Genomic DNA, 20,977 nt, shown 5'->3' with positions numbered 1-20,977 from the left:
GCAACTGTATCGTTTGACAGGGGGATAGTTTTCAATTTTGCAGCACTTGTCTCATCCAGCATAACTGACACCATGTCTACAGCAGCAGGGAGAATGAGCTGCTCAGCAATTGTGTATGATTTTTGTACTGTGCAATTCTATATGCAAGTTTGAAGGAAGCCATTTGTGCTTGCTGTCCACTGATGCAGATTTTACCATGTGATTTTTTTCTGCTGACGGTATTCTGCCAGTCGAGTGACTTATTAACGTGACTGGGGTGTGTTGTCTCTAAAGGTCTGCTTAATTTGTTGGGTCTCATGCTGTCTGCTGCCTGCGGTTTAAGAGACAAGACACACATGGGTCTGTCCTCTGCCCCCACCATTCCCACCGTGAATCCAAGCGCAAGATAGGCTTCATCATATTTTCTTTCCAGCTGGCTTTTTGGTTGATAAGGCTACTGCCTGTCGTTTCTTTGTCTGCTTGCGCTGAATCGCCTGCTTTTTTTGTGGTCCATGTAACAAATTTATCCATTTATGTTATTAAGCCCACTACGTACACTATTGGCCCTCTGTGTGAATGTTTCCTTATAGTGTTGTGCTGCAGTTAACATGCCGACATTAAACTGTTATTGTTGCACTATGGTTCCACTTTTTTCTTCCGGGCCCCAAACTGATGTTATTTTAATTTACTTGTATTAATGACCAATTTCTAATTTTCTCCGCTCATTGCGCCCCACATGTCATGTTTTTATTCCCCAGGCTTTTCACAAATTGTTTAGCAGGTCAAGTAGCCTGAGTTACTGAATTTTCTCTGGAAAAAGGAAAATAATTTTCATTGTAATGTAATATTATGAGCTTAGGATCAATAGACAGGGTAACAAAGTGACTGTACATGTAATTCACTAAGCCAAAAAGTGGATTTGGTGTTAAGTTACTCTTGAAGCATGAAATTCAGCTTTCTAACTATGAAATCTAGATCACGTTAGTAACGAGCACCAGGCTAACTTCCTGGACCAGCTTTTTTGACTTTTCAGTTAAAGGGTCCTAGGAACTTGCTACTTCATGTTTTTGACATCCGGAAGATCTGTGCCAACGTGTTCCCTGAAGTGTTCTGTAGAACCTGCTGCAGGAGTGTAGAGGTTGCTGTTGAAAACAACCCTGAACTCCAAACAGCTTTCACATTCTCTGCATTAATGTAAGCACTCAGTGTGGATTTATTTTGACAGGGGCGAGTCTCGTTACCGCTCCTGCTGATATCCATAAACACCACCAGGACATCAGGGTGCAGCCAACGATTTGCATTTGGGGTCACTGGGGAGTCATCTCTGGCATTTTCTTTTGATGCTGTAATTATGTCATTTGATGACCTCAAATGTTTGTGGCTGAAGGAAAGAGTTTAGTCAAGACAAAACAAATTCTTATGATGTTCTAAAGCAAAAGAGACTGTAGCTCTGCTGAGTGACCATTTACTAATGAGGGTAAGGTATGAGGGAAGAGGGGTCGATAATGCGACATTTGCATGGATCCAGCGCCAACTGAGATTCTTTTGCTCTCATCAAGGTTTAGTTCATTCGCAATGGTTCAAGGGTTGTTTAGAAAAGAAGATGTGCAAAACCCTTTGCTTGTGTTATTGTTAGTTTGCCACATTATCAGTAAAGTAAAATAAATATTATCACCACTGATAGCTCTATTGCCAAGATAATAATAATACCAGGAATGTCTGTTTTTTGACTAATACAACAAATTAAATACCTGACAAAATTAATAATATATACAAGTCTAAAAGAAGGACAAATAATTTTGGCCTGATGATGGTGTTAGATGAAAGGGCCAAATATGGTAAAGTGTGTAAGGAGGGGAACATGAATGTATGACTCTTATGTCATGGCAGTCTATCTGATTGTTGTTAAAAACTGTCACTGAAAACCATAAATGCTGGTGGCAAGAGAAAACATTTGACCTGCTGGTTGGACAGGAAAATGGTGAGGAATCACAACACTTGATTCTATCTGTACCATGAATATCCAACAGTGGCTGAGTTAAGTCTTGACCATGGACTGTCGTTCTGACAGTGACATTTCATCACTAGCATAGCTAAAAATCCAGCACTGACATTGATTTGTAACATTTTCCACAACAGCCTCATACTGTACACCCAGAGATATTAAAGCAATATGGCAAATTGCATCATATGGCCCAAACCTAGATAACCCTATAACAGAACAAAACAGACACCAGTCTTCCACAAAGTATTTTAAGAAACCCAAGAAATTCTGTGACAGTGGTCATGTCTAAATATGTGACTCTCTAACAGTGTGTTTCTAGCTGTCTGTCTGTATTACAACATGTTGCAGCAGGGTAAGACAACATCACAGATGCCTCCTCCACAACAGCAGCAGCAGCTCAGTAACAGTGAGATATTACTGGCTTCAATCTGCCATAGTTTGCTACCTCTCATAGAGCAGGCTTACAATTTATTTTGTTGCCAGAAGTTTGTGCTACTACAGTATGTGTGTGTGTATGTACTAGTAGCAGTCATCAGTCACAGAGCAGAAAGTATCCCATGAACTGCCCCCAATTATACACCGTGCCCTCTGACACTGGGCACCAACAGACTGACCACTTTCTCTCTCCAAAATCCAGACAGGTATGATTTCATGACACAGGCTGGCTTGCTGTCATAAATCCAGCGACATAGCATCATCCTTGTAGACAGCTTATTTAGTCTACTCTGTACATCATCTGTCTACATCGGGGGGACTGGCAGCATGTGGGATTGTTAATAAATTGGCCTCTTTTTTTTTTTTTTAGATTACATTACAAATGGGTGTATATCTGTTTTTTTGCTTGCTTGTCAACCAGAAGTGGTGATGGTAAAATTTTAAGGTTTTAGCTCATACTCAGCAGTGATCTGCTTCCTACATTATACAGCACACAGCACATCTGTGTATGTGCATCATGGGTTATGTTGCTCTAGACAAACATCAATTACAGTCTAAAAATACCTCTGGTATGTGGTCGTACTGTATGGATGTCTACATAATGCGTCCTGCCGAGCTCCCCATTTATTTATTTATTTTTTCAAAAGGGTGTATTTTGGATCATTGTTGTACTTTTACTGCCTCGGCTAATAGCCTCCCTCGGTTACCATAGCAACACAGGTAAGTGGAAAGGAGTGTTTCGTTCGCAACGCAGCATGAAGCCCGTTTCCAAAACCGTTGACCTATAAAAGCGTACACCCACTGGCATGAGGATGCTACCAGAACCATACTGTATATGTTCGGGGCTCTGTGTGCATGTGTTTGATGACAGCAAATGTAGAGAAGACAATCAATAACCAAATCAATAACAGAGGGTCTATGCTGTCCAAGCTTGTGTGTGTGTGTGTGTGTGTGTGTGTGTGTGTGTGTGTGTGTGTGTGTGTGTGTGTGTGTGTGTGTGCGTAGTGTCTCACAGTTTGCACAACAAAAAAGGACTGGAAAGTACTGCAAAAAACAAATCTGTCTCAAGAAAGTTTTGTGCATCTATTCTCCTTTTTCTATTGTTACAAATCCACTAACCCAGCTTCATCATCTTGCCTTCTTCCTCTTTTCTTCCAGCCTTTGCATTTTTACAATCACCTGCACATACACTGGATTCAGAAAGCATTCAAACCCCTTTATATTTTAATGTATGTAATGTAGTGTAGATTCAGTTTTGAAAGGATACAATTGTTGTTTTTACCCATCATTATACACTTAATCACCCATATACTTCTTTATTTTTTAATTTCATGACATATCATATCATGGACTTTTTATTGTTCCAATACTGTAGCATGAGTCTTTGGTGTCATTTGGTATTCAAACCTTACATTCAGTACTTTCTAACAGCCCCAGTAAAATGTGCAGAAAGTGAATGGGTCTGAATACTTTCTGAATCCAATGTATTTTGTTTCATTTGAATGAATTACATTCCTTTTCCTCCTCTCCCTGGTCTGTTGAGTTGCCAGTCATCCTTCACATAGCTCCCATGCTCTCTCTCTCTCTCTCTCTCTCTCTCTCTCCCCTTTACCTCTCTTTCTCCTTTCATCCTCCCTTTTTACTACCCCTGGGTTTCCTGTGTCTGATATATCAGAAGCTCCAGACAGCTGTCTATTCCCTGCAGGCAACCATCAGAGACACTGACCATATGGGAGGAATATTGATTGTGCTCTCTTATTGTCTTGCTCTCCTTTTCACTGTCACCCTTTTCCCAAAGCACTTCTTGTATCACCCTTCCTCTTGGTTCCTTTCATTTCGCTTCTTGCTAAATCTTGCAGGCCGCCAAGAATCAAACTGATCGGCATGTGGTGGAGCGGGGAGGAAGGCGGGGTGGAGGGGAAAACCACAAACACAGGTGCATTAATCATTAAGGAATAATATGACTGTTAGATATCTCTGTTGCACTGCTTTGGTTGCTTGGGCTGGTTTTTAAAATTCCAAACATTTGTCATCAATGGAATTGAGGCCACCGGGTATTTTAGGATTTTTATTTTATATACACCGTGATAAGAAATTTTTAAAACGTTTTTTTGGCATTATGGGAAATAAAATGCCAGCTTTGGTTTAACGTTTGAAATGCCACGTCTCAGCAAAGTACAATACTGGTATATGACAGTGTATTAATATAAATTTTGTTTAAATCGAAGTATAAGTTTAAACTGCACTGATCTTTTATAATAGCAGTAAATCAAGTGAATGTGTTGAATGTGTAAGGGGTCGCACACAGAGACGAATTCATAGATTATTACCCAACAGTTTCTCTCAGCTCTACATTGTGTTTTAGTGTCTTTCAGCTTCATCATTTAGTCTTACAGCTCTCATAAAACATTTTACTGTAAATATAATCTGGAAGCTGTTTAATGCAAAAAAAAAAAAAAAAATTCTGATGAACGTACTGCATGCTACTTTCTCAGCATCACGCAGCAAATCAATTAGCAACTACCTGAAAAAATATATTGGATTATTTACTGTAGCAGCTCAGGAGTTGGTGGAGATCAAAACAGAGCTACAGTGAGAGTGATTACTGAAGTTGACTGAAAAAACCTTAGAAAAAATCAACTGGACTTAGATTTCTAGATCGAAGATGTTTCACCTCTCATCCAAGAGGCTTCATCAGATCTGACCGACTGGTGTTGAGCCGGAGATATTTATCCCCCTCAGTGGTGTTTCAGTCCTTAGAAGGCCAACAATGTCCCTTAAAATGTTCTTCTAAAAATTAATTTTAATGCTACTTGATGTCTGCTGGTTGTGGAAATCAGCAAGTGCTAGATAAAGCTGATGCAGAAAAACTTTATAAAGTCACAAGTAAAAGGTGTTTACAGTTTATTCAACAGGTCTCTAGTGGTGATATTTATTGATGCTGTCATACATGCTGGTGTTCATATGTTTTTAGACTAGGTTACTGCATAGCTTTTCCTGTTCACATCCAAATATCACCTCTTAATGTCTCAAAATTGAAAGCAGCAGAATATTTTAGTGACATACAAGAATGAGAGGATGAAATATGGTTTTAAAAGAATTTTAAAAAAGAAAATGTTTGCTCTAACATTTTTCTAATTCTGACTTGTACATTCACCTTTTCAAATTAACGTTTAGTGAATTTTAATTACAACATGCTTCAAGTGTTTTTCTACAATTATAACATCATTTGATGGATAGATCAGGCTGTTATCTCTACAGTGCTGGAAAACGCCCCTCATCATTTTCTTTAAGCACCATTGTCTCCCATTAATCACAGGATGATTCAGGAGAATCTCTCTGACAGGGGTCTTATTGTATGCAACCTTTCCCTTGTCACTTCTCTCACTTCTCTCCTCAAGGTGAATTCCATTAATGGATAAGGTGAAAAGATGATTAATCGCATGGAACTTAGGCCAGGTTTGTGATAAGTGTGAACAAATGTCCTTGTCTTTAAAAGTCAATTTAATTGAAAAAGGAGCAATCCATAAATCTATAAATGTTTTCTATGTGGCTGGTATTAGTGTGTGTCTGACAGAATTTGTAGGGTTAAAGACACTTAAACCTAGCTGTGCAGAAATTATGACTTGGTGTCTCCCTAAATTATTATTACTGTTTATTTTAGATCATTTTGATGTCAAGTTTATTGGTTATTTTTTGTGTGTACTGTACGTGTGTGTTTTCAGGGACCGGCATCACATTCACTTTACATCTCAATAAGACCAAAATATAAAACACTTCGCTCTCCCTTTCTTTCTGCACTTCCTTTCTGGTTCCTCTTTGTCCCTCGCTCAGCCAGTGCACTGGCATTTGGACTGACAGCAGACCATGACTGGCCAATTGCTTTGTCTGTCTGAGTATGATAAGCTTTCTAAAACTTGTCAGTAGTGCTACTGGCAGGGGACGGCTGCAGGGGCCATAAACTGTCCCCTCGCCGGCTGGACTCATCACCAAGTCAGTGGCAGTGATTCATACACTGTACCACCATTCCAGAACAAACTCTACAAACCCAGACAGACTTTCTATTGACAGAAACTTTTGGGAGAGTAAATTAGTCAACTGGCCAACTTGGACAGCAACTAGAAGTTGTGGTGAAAGTATGAATAGAATACAAACTGCAGAAAAAGTAATAGTAAGAGTAAGAAAAAAAAACTTGACTCATGATAAATTTAACACCGTATTTTGTTTCCCTGAACTTTCACCTACTACTCACGGCCTTCCTGTTTAGTCAGTTGGTTGTTAGAGTTGATTCAGTTGTCATTTGAAGTGTGGAAGTTCCTTCATGTGATAACAGAGCAAACTCCTTCTGGTGAGGAAGACCAGGTGGTGTGATTGAAAACTCTTTAAAAACTTAGTCAGTGGACTCTTGGGTTTAAGGGAATAATATTTTTATTATTTTTGCTAGCAGTATGGCTCTGAGGCTGGCAGTGTCAGAGAGTCCACCATTTTATCCAGATTGAAATATCTCAACAATTACCAGACAGGTAGCTATGACATTTCCTACACATATTTATGGTCCTCAGTTGGTGAATCCTGGTAACTTTGGTGATCTCATGACCTTTCATCTACTGCAGCACAAGCAGGTTTTGACTTAAGCTGTTTCCACACATGAACTCGGGACTATGTCCACAGAATCAGGTCCAGACTTTGCAGAGAGTTGCCCTTTCACACATGTAACACACATAGTCCACATCCGACATGTTCTCAGCTAGTGGAAATACTCTGTTTACTTTGTACAAGGGGGGCATGCCTGGGTAGAGCATGCAGGAGGCAGGACACAACACTGTCACATAGCCAGTTTGCAATTTGGTCAGCTGAGTTGCTTGCTGTTTCTTAAATTTCTGGCAGAACCAGAATCACATTTATTGGCCAAGTATGTTTAAACACACAGGGAAAATGACTCCTGTACATAGTCTCTCGCTGTGCTTTAAGGCAACAAGAAACTAGGAAAGTGTGCATTTAAAATAGGAAAGACTAAAAGGAAAAAAAATGTATAAAAATATATACACATACAGTGCCTTGCGAAAGTATTCGGCCCCCTTGAACTTTGCGAACTTTTGCCACATTTCAGGCTTCAAACATAAAGATATAAAACTGTAATTTTTTGTGAAGAATCAACAACAAGTGGGACACAATCATGAAGTGGAACGAAATTTATTGGATATTTCAAACTTTTTTAACAAATAAAAAACTGAAAAATTGGGCGTGCAAAATTATTCAGCCCCTTTACTTTCAGTGCAGCAAACTCTCTCCAGAAGTTCAGTGAGGATCTCTGAATGATCCAATGTTGACCTAAATGACTAATGATGATAAATAGAATCCACCTGTGTGTAATCAAGTCTCCGTATAAATGCACCTGCACTGTGATAGTCTCAGAGGTCCGTTTAAAGCGCAGAGAGCATCATGAAGAACAAGGAACACACCAGGCAGGTCTGAGATACTGTTGTGGAGAAGTTTAAAGCTGGATTTGGATACAAAAAGATTTTCCAAGCTTTAAACATCCCAAGGAGCACTGTGCAAGTGATAATATTGAAATGGAAGGAGTATCAGACCACTGCAAATCTACCAAGACCTGGCCGTCCCTCTAAACTTTCAGCTCATACAAGGAGAAGACTGATCAGAGATGCAGCCAAGAGGCCCATGATCACTCTGGATGAACTGCAGAGATCTACAGCTGAGGTGGGAGACTCTGTCCATAGGACAACAGTCAGTCGTATACTGCACAAATCTGGCCTTTATGGAAGAGTGGCAAGAAGAAAGCCATTTCTTAAAGATATCCATAAAAAGTGTCGTTTAAAGTTTGCCACAAGCCACCTGGGAGACACACCAAACATGTGGAAGAAGGTGCTCTGGTCAGATGAAACCAAAATCGAACTTTTTGGCAACAATGCAAAACGTTATGTTTGGCGTAAAAGCAACACAGCTCATCACCCTGAACACACCATCCCCACTGTCAAACATGGTGGTGGCAGCATCATGGTTTGGGGCTGCTTTTCTTCAGCAGGGACAGGGAAGATGGTTCAAATTGATGGGAAGATGGATGGAGCCAAATACAGGACCATTCTGGAAGGAAACCTGATGGAGTCTGCAAAAGACCTGAGACTGGGACGGAGATTTGTCTTCCAACAAGACAATGATCCAAAACATAAAGCAAAATCTACAATGGAATGGTTCACAAATAAACATATCCAGGTGTTAGAATGGCCAAGTCAAAGTCCAGACCTGAATCCAATCGAGAATCTGTGGAAAGAACTGAAAACTGCTGTTCACAAATGCTCTCCATCCAACCTCACTGAGCTCGAGCTGTTTTGCAAGGAGGCATGGGCAAAAATTTCAGTCTCTCGATGTGCAAAACTGATAGAGACATACCCCAAGCGATTTACAGCTGTAATCGCAGCAAAAGGTGGCGCTACAACGTATTAACTTAAGGGGGTTGAATAATTTTGCACGCCCAATTTTTCAGTTTTTTATTTGTTAAAAAAGTTTGACATATCCAATAAATTTCGTTCCACTTCATGATTGTGTCCCACTTGTTGTTGATTCTTCGCAAAAAATTACAGTTTTATATCTTTATGTTTGAAGCCTGAAATGTGGCAAAAGGTCGCAAAGTTCAAGGGGGCCGAATACTTTCGCAAGGCACTGTAGGTAATTTCAGGGTTCCAGTGCATGTCTGAAAAGGACTTTAGTGAACTGAGATCAAATGTGGCATTTGGTCATTCATGGAACCCAGAGGATAAATCCTAGTGATTGACTTTCTGACTTTTTCTCTAGCACACTAATACAGAGACAACCTGAACAACAAAGCAACTGCTTTTCTCACATAAACATTAGTGCTACTCAGCGGTACTTACACTTCTTCAGCTAATGTTATACTGTGCTGTTCTACAGTGAGTGTTACAGTGAGGGCTTCAGGAGTGAAGACCTGCTCCCCTAACCCGATATAATGAGCTCCAGAGTGAAAAGGCACACAAAGGAGCATACCTAGTCCTTGAAATAAAAATGAGTTCAACTCTGACTCGTGACCTCACTGACTTCATATCTCTCCCAGCATTCCTTTCACTCCTTAAAATACACTGTTATCTAACACTACAGAAATGCAATAAAAATAAGGATTTGCACTTTCAAAGAATGCCTCATGTTCTCTCTTATATTGTGTGGGGGAAAAAATTACAGATTTCTACTAACCTTGTATCACAAAGCAGAAAATAAGAACCATCTTATATCTATTCTTTAGTCATTTTTGTCTAACATAAAACTCTGTGCTACTTCAGTCACAATGGCTCCGCACTGATGCAACAGCCTCGTCTGGTTTCTCACACTCTGATCAAACAATAATAGATGATGGTATTTAAACTGGGTGAGTCTATAGACATCTCATTAGCGAGATGGCTCAAATGGTGTTGTTTTCCGCAGCAGCCATATGGAACAAGAGATGGAGGAGGACTCATTTAGAAACTATGTACAAAATCTCTGTGACAAATATGATTCAACATCTGAACAAAAAGAGGGCAGCAATTTCTCACTTATGCAACAGCAGGATATTAGGATGCCAGAAGACTTACGAGAGGGTCCTCTCCAGCCGTCCTCCTGTGGAGCCAATGATTTCTCCAAGGGTACAGAAAGTCTGGCCCAGAAAGTCCTTATGGCAAAAAACAGAAAAGAGGATTAATTACATGACAGGGCCAAGAGATAGCTCAGGTTCCATAACAGACTGCAACCAACCAAAACATACATAATACTGCTCTACTGGATTATTAAGTTCACACATTTCCAAGATACCATGTAGTGCTCTGTGCTTTTTTAAGGAGGTCCTTTTCCAAAAACACTTACTTTATAAGTTAGCACAGTGGAATCAGTCTATTAAAATATATGAATGCTAAACTAAACACTTGACACATTTCTGTACCTCGTGTGCTTTAATAACAGCTATGAAAGACTATAAAATCAATAGGGATCGTGATAAAGAGATTAAAGTTTCATTAAAGTTGAATCTCATCTTAACTGAAGTGTCATTTTAAATTAAGAATTAAATTAAGGGTTTAATTTCACTTTTTATATAAGCATGCATTAACCCAACTAGGTCAAGCTCAGGAAGTCCTAGTGGGCTCAGGGGTTTGTTGACTGATTATTCATAAAGAGCCACACTGTGTACAAGGCACATCCTCATAGTAGAAAAGTCTTTTCTTTTAGTCTGCATTTTCATTGAACAACAGACTTTACAACCAGCCCACACACTACAGAGAAAAACATATGGCAACATAAAAAAGCAGAAAGATGACAATGTGATAAAATTCCTGCACAGCAACAAGGGCAGAGCACTACTGCACATGTTGATGTTTGTTATGTTTGGGTGTGAGTCCTGCAAACTGAATTTGCGTAGGCCCTGTAAGGGTCCTGACAATCTGTTATAGTGGACTGCCTCAAAGAACAGCAGCTGTTTTCACTTTGAAGTCGAATTCTAAAAGTTTCTTTACCTGAGCGAAAGATAAATAGTAGGACTACCAACAGTAGAGAGAAGCTTTCCAGGAGGTGGTGTTTGTCCTTGATGAAATGACATAAGAATGAGAGGGGTAAATGCAATAAAATTTAACTGAATGAAAAAAAAAAAAGTCTTCTGGGCACACTGAAGCATATTGGAAACTAAAAAGTGAAATGAAAAAAGGAGATCATAATAAAGGGACTCGTGAGGACAACACAATCTACGTGTAAACACTTACCTTCTACACTCCCATGTGGTTTGTAGTTAGGAAAAACCAACAACAAAAAAATCAGAATAGAGATTTATAGTATACCAAACAGAGATTGTATTCATGCTGAATCATCAGGTCCTGCACTCGTTAACTCTTGATTAGTTTAACAGTATGAGTAATGCTGAATACAATGTTATAGGAAGGTAATGATACCAAAACCTCATGATACGATACTGTCACCATAAAAAGTCCATGATAAATATTGTATCATGATATTAAATATGAAGAAAATATGTAAAATTACCACTCACTAAATAATCAGTTTTTTTTTTTTTTGGTATAATGTATGCAAATGTAGGCTATATGAAAGATAAAGTGGCAGCCAGTAGCAGCCTTTCTATGAAATAAAATAAAACAACATTGCAGCACCTGGATCTTCTAAACAAAACAAGTCACACTCACAGTGGAACATCAGTGTTTTAGTAGCCCCTAGGCAGGTTTAACCTTCTCTGTGCCAACCAGTATCCCCCAACCACCGGGGGCAGTGGTGAGCAAATTTGTGCTCAATATTCAAGAGAGCATCAAACTAGCGTAAACCACAAAGGTGAGGTTTGTGCTTTACTGGGGGATTTTTTTCAAACACTATGATTTATTTTTCAAGAGAAAATACTTAAGGGTGGTTACTAAGTGGTTGGTCTGGCATACAGTGTGCGCACCTGGCTCATTTGCTTATCTCCATTGAAGTGTAGTGCACAGCTGTTCCCCAGCTGTTTCTGTGAGGTGTATCTGAGATTGACTAAGTCCTAAACAGGGCTAGTATTCCCTTTGACAAGCAGTATTTGCAAGTTTTTGTGCATTTCGTTTCCTTTCTGCCCGTGTCATTTGTTAAAAGGGAAAGGGAAATGCTGCCAAAAGCTCTACAAGTCAACGATGAAGCATCCGCTATGTCCATTTCAAATTCTGCGACTTCAATGTAGTTATACTAGCAAAATAATCATCTATGATATCCTGGTAGATACTGTCACAGTCCCACGATGGTATGAAGACATTTTTCCATCCACATCACAAAAATAATATCATTGCATCCCTAATGTGATACATGTGAGGGCTGATGAAAGCCATCAACTCTGAGTAAAAGCTATCATTTGAGTCTGACATGCTGTACTTACATGTTTGGAAATGTTACAGCTTCTGGAGTCCACATTGTACCTGGAAGAAACATACAAGTGAGGACAGTGGATGAACCTCCAAGACTAAATTTAAAGACATTTACTTCCAAAAGCACTTTTGTACTAATAATCATCAGTACTGGGCAGTAAAACAGTACTGAGCAATTACATTATAATAAGTATTCCAGTAAAAAATAGTCTAAGGGTGAAGCTATTTACTGAGCTACATTTTTAATCATGACCATATTTACTTTTGACAAACTGATTAAGAAGAGCACACAGTAAAAACATTCTTGAAAGTGCTGTCATGATGATGGTAGCTTCAAATTTGGATGCCTGCAATCTCACATTACTGTAGTGTCTGCTTGCTTCACAAAAAGCTCCTTTATGGGAGACTGAATAAAGTAGGAGTGATGCTCTGAGGTTGTAAATATGACCCCCTCCTACAAGTTCTTATGCTACAGAGCCCACTGAGCAATAAAAGCACATTTCTGTGCTTTGATTAGTCACAGAGGCAAGAAAGTCATCATTCCCTGGTACTAATTAAAGATAGCAGGGAAGTAGTACGTGGTCTTTTTAAAAGATGATTGCCATCCTATCATCTAACTTTAGCCATGATTGGCTTGGTTAATTTATTCTTATGGGGTAAATTTAGCTTTTCACCAAACCGAAGATCGGCCGGGAGAGAATGAAATCCTAGAGTATTCAAATGTAATCAAAGGCATTACTCTGTTGGGCTGATTACTTTGAATCTACATTTGACTATTTACAGAATGATGTATCCAAGTTTTAATTCATATTAATTTAAATGTGATGAAAAAATGTGAATTAAAATACTGTCAGACTACTTACACATCAAACCTTAGATTCTGCTTCTCTTCAAAGAAGAAATCCAGGACAAACTTCCTGACAAAATCTGGATTTCGAGTGTTATCAATTACCTCTGTCCTGCCAAACTAGAAAAAAAAGCCATAATTAGTGGTAATAGTTATTCAGGGGTCAACATATATGTTATTAAGATCACATTATGAAGTATTACCATTGTATCATTTTACCTAGGGCTGGAATCAAAACTTATAAAACTCCTTAGCAAAAATATGATCCCACTGAGCTTCATTGTGCTATGTGCTAAGTCTTGTGTGCCCAGAGAAATCTGACTGCTACATTAGAGCCAGCACTCCACCCCGCCAGCCCACTAGGTCCCAGTCCCAGACTCCCTCTTGGGCCAAGCAGGCTCTCCCCATCTCCCTGAGAATCACACCAGTAATCCGCCCAGTAGACTGCCAGCCTCTCCTCCGTGTAATGAGCTATTGATCTCGGCACCGCCTTACCACAGCCTCAGTACCTCTACTCTTTAGTGGCCAGTACACATCATTTGCACTATCAGCTGTGTCCCCAGGCTATCCATTACCATGTCCTCACAGGGAAGTGTACTGGACCTCAGAACTGAGCTGCTGTAGCAACCTGAATGGAAAATCTCATGATATTCCCTTGTCGTGTTTCTATTTTCAGAGGAGGAGGCATTTGGATCACTCTGGTGTTATTGGTTAATAGGTGCTGGGGCATTGTGGAGGACAGTTACAGTATTGCTTTGTTACTGAGGGAGATGTTTTTGTCATCCTAGGGTAAGCAGAGTAGTCGGCAAGACAATTACTGCCTTCAACACAGGCTGTATACACACAGAACTATAAAATGGGCCTGTTACAGTTCCATTTCATATAGGCTCTAAGAGCTGTCGCTATTGGGTTCATCCCTTGCGCATGCACAGTCCTGAAAAGATTCTTCAGCGGCTTCCACTCCACGAGAGCTATTGCATCCTCCACTGCCCTCTTTAAAGGCCTGGACGTGGAGGACATCTGCATGGCAGCCTCATGGGCTTCTCCATGTCCTTTGACCCAATTCTACCTTTGGGACATATCAGAGTTTCCACTGGCTCACTCGGTCCTGAATGTTCCACATGACCGGGAGGCTCCCCTCATCGTGGAACACAAGCGCACAACCGCCACCAAGCACTGATTCTGCATGTGTGTCTTTCGCTCAGGTGATTATTTGTCAGCCATGTACTCTCACTTGACTGTACTATCAACGCAAGCCATTCTTGCACCCTCTGTGTGTGTGTGTGTGTGTGTGTGTGTGTCGCGTGCGCGCGCGCACACACACACACACACACACACACTCTGTCTGTGCGCTCTCCATGTTAGTCATGTTCTCTTTTTGCAGGTCCTACCTGCCTGATCGTGGTCAGCTACCGGCAACGGCACCATCATGCTTACTGTTCTCCGTTGGTAATATTGCTATTACTACTGTGGGACAACAGCTGCATAATAATAGCATCTGATTATCTCTGTGCGTTACTAGCGCCAGTATGCTCTTGCAATTCAACTGTTATCTGTGCGTTGTCAGGTGCACCCTCTCACTGTGTGTTCTTCCCTGCACTTCCCTTATTAATTAAACAGAATGGCCATTCTGCTTTCCCACAGTGGCAGTCAGGTGTTATATGGGCAGGATTGCACCTGCTTCTCATGCAAGGCCTGATACGAGGATGTTGTTTGGGCTGCTATTATGGGGTATGTTGGCAAGCTGAGGTGTGCTCTTGGGCAGTGGTGTGCCAGCAGGGCATTGATTACATCCAGCTGCGCTTTTATCCCAATAGCGACCGCATATACAAAACATAACGATGGTTACGTTCAGTAACCCAAGCTTCTATGAGTATAGGCATAGCCCTCTAAGCTGGCAGCCCTGCTGCCTCTACCCCCACCAGCTGAGGAAAAAGTGCTGGTGTAGGGAGCCAATCACAGGTCACAGTGGCATCTCTGTGGGGCAACTGCTGTTCAATGGGTAGAGCAGTCGTCGTCCAGCCAGAGGGTCGGAGGTTTGAATCTCGGTTTTCTAGGTCGAAAACGTTTCACCTCTCATCCAAGAGGCTTCATCAGTTCTGACCCAATAGTGACAGCTCTTAGAGGACTACGCCAATACTCAGAAGCTTTGGCTATTGTACGTAACCATCGATACCACATATGTATTTCAACCTAATCCTTTTACTTACTGTTCTTCAGTAAACTGGTTCACAGAAGAGCCCACTCAAGGCCAAAATAAGTTGAAAATAATGGCAATGCACAAAAGAAGGATTTTGTGCTTGAAATTGTTTCCCATGTGTGTATGTGCACAGTGTTGTTGTGCATCAGTGGGTAAAAGATTTGCAATCATTGTGTCTGGGGTAAATGCAATGAAGTTTATACAGATCAGAGCACAATAGTTGCATTAGTAGAAAGCCTTTTTTGAACCACTTCATTCTAGAGGATTTGAAGAGAACTGTTGCCTTGGAAATCTGCAGGTCTCAAGCTGGTGACTGGGGTGTGTCTTAGAATAAAATTAGAATAAAAGTACAACAGTAGTGCCCCACTGCAATATGCACAGTGTATGGGGGAGTAATTTCATAGTATTTCTCTGCAGCTTTTTGATTGTTCCAGTTTCACAACATTTGTGGGTCAGTGTGTACTGACCCTGAACGTACACTGTTTGTTTTCTGCAGCATGACCCTGACAGTGTTTATGCAGACTCCACTCCTGGGGAGAAGCCAGATTAAGATGCTCAGAATAATTAAAAAGGCAGATGAATGAGAGATAATAATTTCACTATCACTACTTTTTCTATTTGAGCCTCACCCACTTGAAACCGGTTTAAAAAAGTAACCAAACCAACTATGGCAGAAAACTGTGTGCTTATGTTGGACATCAGGTATAACAAGCTGATTTCAAAAACATTCTTTTCTGGTCCTCTAATGCAAACAGGAAGACCTGGACATCTGTCCTCAGATCAAACAGCGCTGCAGTGAAATTCAAAGCATTTTCATAAATATTTACTTGTAGAGGATTTATGACACAGGGACTATTTGCCATTTTCAAAGCATGTAATCACACAGGCAGAATTGTTTGTAGTCCTCCATAAGCCTCCACAGATGATTTGTGGGAGTCTGTTTGCTGGGAATAATAAAGGTCCTTCTGATCAGTACACAATTTAGTGCACAGTCTGATGCAGCCAAAACATTAAATGGTCAGATAAAAAGGACAAACTAACATTAACCTCACCCAAACCAGAATAAAAGACTCTACAATGGAGGGTGGACCTTGAGGATATAGTGAGTGATAGAGTGAAACATCTTGTGTTTATTTTTGTTTGCTATTAAGGAATGAAACTATTTCTTCAAAGGACAAAATTGAACTTCCAAATTATATAGAGCATTGTCAAAAATGAAAAAGCATCATGTCAAAAGCAAACAAAAGATGTGTCACGTTTCCATTCGAGCACAATTATCTGCTCGTAGTGCTGATATGTGTATTGCTGGCAGCAAGATGTTTACTTTGCTGATTGTGGTGCAGTTCACGCCGTGTTTTTGATTAAGCCCTGTCACATGGGATAAAAAGACTGAGGTGTCTTGAAGAGAGGGGATCAGCAGTGCCAAAGACCTTACAGACACATCAGTGTTGGTTTTGAATTTACAAATAGGTAAGTGCACCAAGACAGAATACCACAGGCAAATTAGAAGAAGAAAAATAGGGCTAACAGATGACGTGTCTGTCAGAGAGATGCTGAAAAAAGAAAAGGAATTCAAAGTAGCAGCTATGAATGGCATATTTAATGGAACGGCAAACCTTTTTTCATCCTAGCCCTGAGTTCCGGTATTAGACTTTGTCTGCCATCAGAAGCATGGTATAATAAGATCCTTTTTATCTATTTATTCTTTAACCTCTACTGTTAATTCATCAGCTTGGGTCAGTTAGGTGGAACTTTTTCCTCCAGGCAGTGGTTACACTTGTGTGGGCAAGAGAGGACTTTCTAATTGAGAGCCCTAGCTGAAAGTCACTAGCATCCAGAAAAGAATCTTGAAGTTGATGCACATAACATTCTTAAAAAAGTACAGACAAATATTGGCATTTATATTAGAGAACCATAACTTTCTTAACTCACCTCCCTCCACTCTTTGGTTCCCACAGCCTGCAAATACAACACAACCACTGGAAAGGAGAGTCACAGAGGAGGAAAAATGGGAAAGCATGAGGAGAAGAAGAAAAAAAGAAGTCATTCAATTTTGATGAGTCCAATGGGTCTTGCACCTGCAGCACATGAAAGATACATACTACATATATAAATAACCAACATCATAATGAACACATTCAACCCAACAAGGCAAAATAGGAGTACAGCTGAACTAATGAAAATATTAACAACATATTTTTCTAGAGCAGTTTGTTCCGGACCACTGACATATATACGATAGACATGCCATCACCACTTCCTCCACCACTATACAAAAAGGAAGCCAAAACATTGTGAATATGACAGCTGCCAATCTGCTTTTTTGCAACCGGATTCTGTGCAGTAGCGACCAAAAGTGGAGTGACAGCATCAGACTGCCAATCAAAGCCGGTAAATCAACCGAAATACATAATTTTTATATCATTAAATAACTTATTAAAAACAAACTGCAGAAAAATGACCACTTGTACACACATCCACGTGATTAAATCTACCAAAAAATAAATAAAAATCACACAGAAGTGGCCTCTGGAAAAAATGTAATATGCACTTTATGTTTGTAGTTTGGCTCATGTCCCATCCGCTAACATGGATGCGGTGGGATTGGTGACCTATACTGCAACCAGCCAACAAGAGGTGATTACACTGTGGTGGCTTCACTTTTGGAGCTGCCATGGCATTGATATTTAATATATTCAAAGGTCCAGACAGAGTGGATGAAGGAGGACAGTGATGACATGTCCACTAACTCTATAAAAACTTTTTTCCCCATTAATGGCAGATTATGGGGACATAGAAGTTTCAGACTTTGGGAGCAGCGCCACAGAGTTAAATTGAACTTGCTGCCATCTTCTAAAAGAAGGCGTTGAAATTAATAGCAACAGTTATACTTATGATGTTATAAGTTAGGGATGTGTGAAAACATTTATACACAGTCTACAACCTTTTTGACTGTCCCCTTCAAATATTGGGTCACTTTAATAATTAGATACCTAGCTAAATTAGCTGAGTTAACTACAACAACACAATCAGTTTACAAGGCTTTACAAGTCATTAAAGTAGCTTATAAATCCTCCTGTTAATTGCCCACTTGGAGCTATTTGAAGTCATGTGACCGGCTATCGTTTTTGACCACTTGCTGTTGCAGCATTTCTATCTTAAGGGCACTGGGTCCAGATGTTTTCTTTTTTTTTTTTGGGTTAAGAGTGAAATGTTTCAACAGCTACCAGGTTGAATTTGTCATTCTGACAGTTCTCATGCAAATGATTACAATTGCATTATTACAACTCCTAAAGATCAACTTTTATCTGAAAGTTTTGTTTTCCTCACATTGGACAATACAACAAAGCTATTAACACAGCCATGCCCAAGTTACACTATGGGTGCCCTAACTAGTCATTACACATAATTTATTAAAATCCTACTTGAGTTTGTTCACCAAACATTACATGCATTTTCTGAGAAGAAATTTAGCTTTGAGTACAATGGCATAAACATGCACAGGTTTGAAAGCAGCTCTTCTATAACCCATAGATTTATCATGATAGGATCAAACATATGCACAAGCAAACAAACAACACTCAGTAAATACTCTTATAGGCTGTAGTAATAATTGGCTAAATGTTGCCATTTGTGTCTAGATGGGTACTATCAGCCCCTGTGTGCCTCTGAAGTTTGGACATTAGCTCTAATGAACTTCACACTGTCTGGACCAGCAGATGATTAAAACCACATCTTCCCTCCTAATGAGCAATTAACAGAGGGGAGACAACAGAGAAAGGCCAGCATGCACTGAACCTCTTGGGCACTGTGGCTTTAGTTGAAAGTCTTTTCTTTGTCAGATTGCTGATCGTACAGAAAGCATACAATGCCGCATTGATGGGTTTTGTATATCAGAGTGATACAAGTTAATCCCTTTGTGAAATATTAGCCTCCAATTAAATCACAGAAAAGAAAACAAGACATTTGCACACCAGAGATTAAATTTGTTTCTATTAGTCATACCCCAGTGCTCTCCCTGCCCCAACAACTGAAATAATGTTGTTCAAAAGACAGATAGTATGTCTGCTTATTTGAGAATACAGTCATGGGATCTTGCTGTTTTCCCAAGGTTGCAGAGTAACATTGCCTCAGCGCAGCAATGGGCTCAGACTAATCTGTGTCGGGGTTACATCAGTGCCGGCCTTGTCCAGAGAACCTGACTGATTGCCTGCCTCATGGAAAGTGACTGAGAAAGGAAGAGTCCCATCTGGTCAGCCACACAGGGACCAAATCACAAAGCAATTCATTGTCACTTTGCACCCTATTCCCAACTACAACTCCTGACAACAGTCTGGCTACAGGACAGTTACCCGGGTGACTCTGGGTCAGAATTGAACTCAATTCACATTAAGTTCTCAGGTGGTTCTAGAACTTAGTGGTAGTGAAGAGAGTGCAGTAAAAGATGAAATTTCAGCTAACACATATGTGCACTGACATTTTAAGGGACAATGAGTAAATAAGAAAAAGGGTACACCACACTAATGTATGTGTCCTCATGCCTTCTCCTGATGGTGGCACAGTGACTGCATGTGCACAAGAATTAAACACTGATTTGATTATACCAATTTATTCACATAGAATAACAAGGTTCAGTTTATGTTAAAATGCACCTCACATTCATATCATGCTTCCAATACCAATAGAGGAAAACTACACTGTTAAAATAATTAAGGGAACACAATCACTACACTATAAGGCAAAGGCAGTTAAACCTCGGGGATATCAATATGTCCATTTAGGAAGCACAAGTGATTATGAATCAGTTTCACCTGTTTTGGTGCAATTGAAAGTGACAGCAGGTACAATGAAGAGGCAAAAGCAAGACAACCCCCAAAAAGGAAATGGTTTTGCATGTGGTGGCTACAGACAAATGCTCTCTCATTATCCTTCCTGACCAATTCTTCTCAAGTTTTATATTTTGCTAGTGTCCTTGTCATTACGGGGAGCATGATGAAGTACCAGCAGCCCAGTCAGGTTACACAGGTAGTCCACTTAGTCCAAGATGGAGTATCCATACATGCAGTCATAAGACGTTTGCTGTGTCTCCCAGCACAGTCTCAACAGCACGGAGGAGATACCAGGAGACCAACTGTTACACCAGGGCCAGAGAAGGGCAACAACCCAGCAGCAGGACCAATATGTGCTCCTTTGTGCAGTTTTGTGCAATGAGCAACAGGAGGAGCACTGCGAGAGCCCTACAAAATGTCCTCCAGGAGCTACTAGTGTGCATGTCAGAAGCTGTAAGAAACAGACTCCATGAGGGTGGTATGAGGGCCTGATATCCTCTAGTACAACCTGTGCTCACAGCACAGCACCATGCACCTCAACTATCTATGCTCATAATGGAACAGCTTAACAGCTGAACATAACTATAAAAAAGTTTCATGTTGCTGTGGTTATTAAATGCCATAGGTGTGGGAGTGAATAAACAGGGGATGCTCACTGTCATCTCAGATTTTATTAGGAGACTTCGGGGGTAATTAGAGACCAGTGACCTTTATTTAGGAGGTACTGTATAACTCAGGCCTTGCCTGTATTTACCTCCACCACTGAGCCTATATCAAATTATAATTTACATGGAG

At 40.2% G+C, this 20,977-nt stretch overlaps 1 protein-coding gene across 3 annotated transcripts in view; it reads right to left on the bottom strand.

Moving 5' to 3' along the window:
* LOC109967166 (copine-9-like) overlaps positions 1-20,977 on the bottom strand; it is a 112,092-nt gene that overhangs the window by 35,277 nt on the left and 55,838 nt on the right. For 2 of the 3 annotated variants that reach the window (XM_020612542.1, XM_020612541.1), the window contains 4 exons: positions 17,286-17,332; positions 13,259-13,273; positions 12,318-12,357; positions 10,021-10,100 (listed from right to left, as the gene is read on the bottom strand). In XM_020612542.1, the coding sequence (XP_020468198.1) occupies positions 10,021-10,100; positions 12,318-12,357; positions 13,259-13,273; positions 17,286-17,332 (182 nt within the window). Of the gene's footprint in view, positions 1-10,020; positions 10,101-12,317; positions 12,358-13,169; positions 13,274-17,285; positions 17,333-20,977 lie in introns of all 3 variants that reach the window. The other variant, XM_020612540.1, reaches the window with a different exon arrangement.

The sequence above is a fragment of the Monopterus albus genome, unplaced genomic scaffold (genome assembly GCF_001952655.1).
Source record: "Monopterus albus unplaced genomic scaffold, M_albus_1.0 scaffold126.1, whole genome shotgun sequence".
Classification (NCBI taxonomy): domain Eukaryota; kingdom Metazoa; phylum Chordata; class Actinopteri; order Synbranchiformes; family Synbranchidae; genus Monopterus; species Monopterus albus.
Note: the sequence above shows the minus strand (reverse complement) of the source record. Positions and strands in the feature narration are given on the sequence as shown.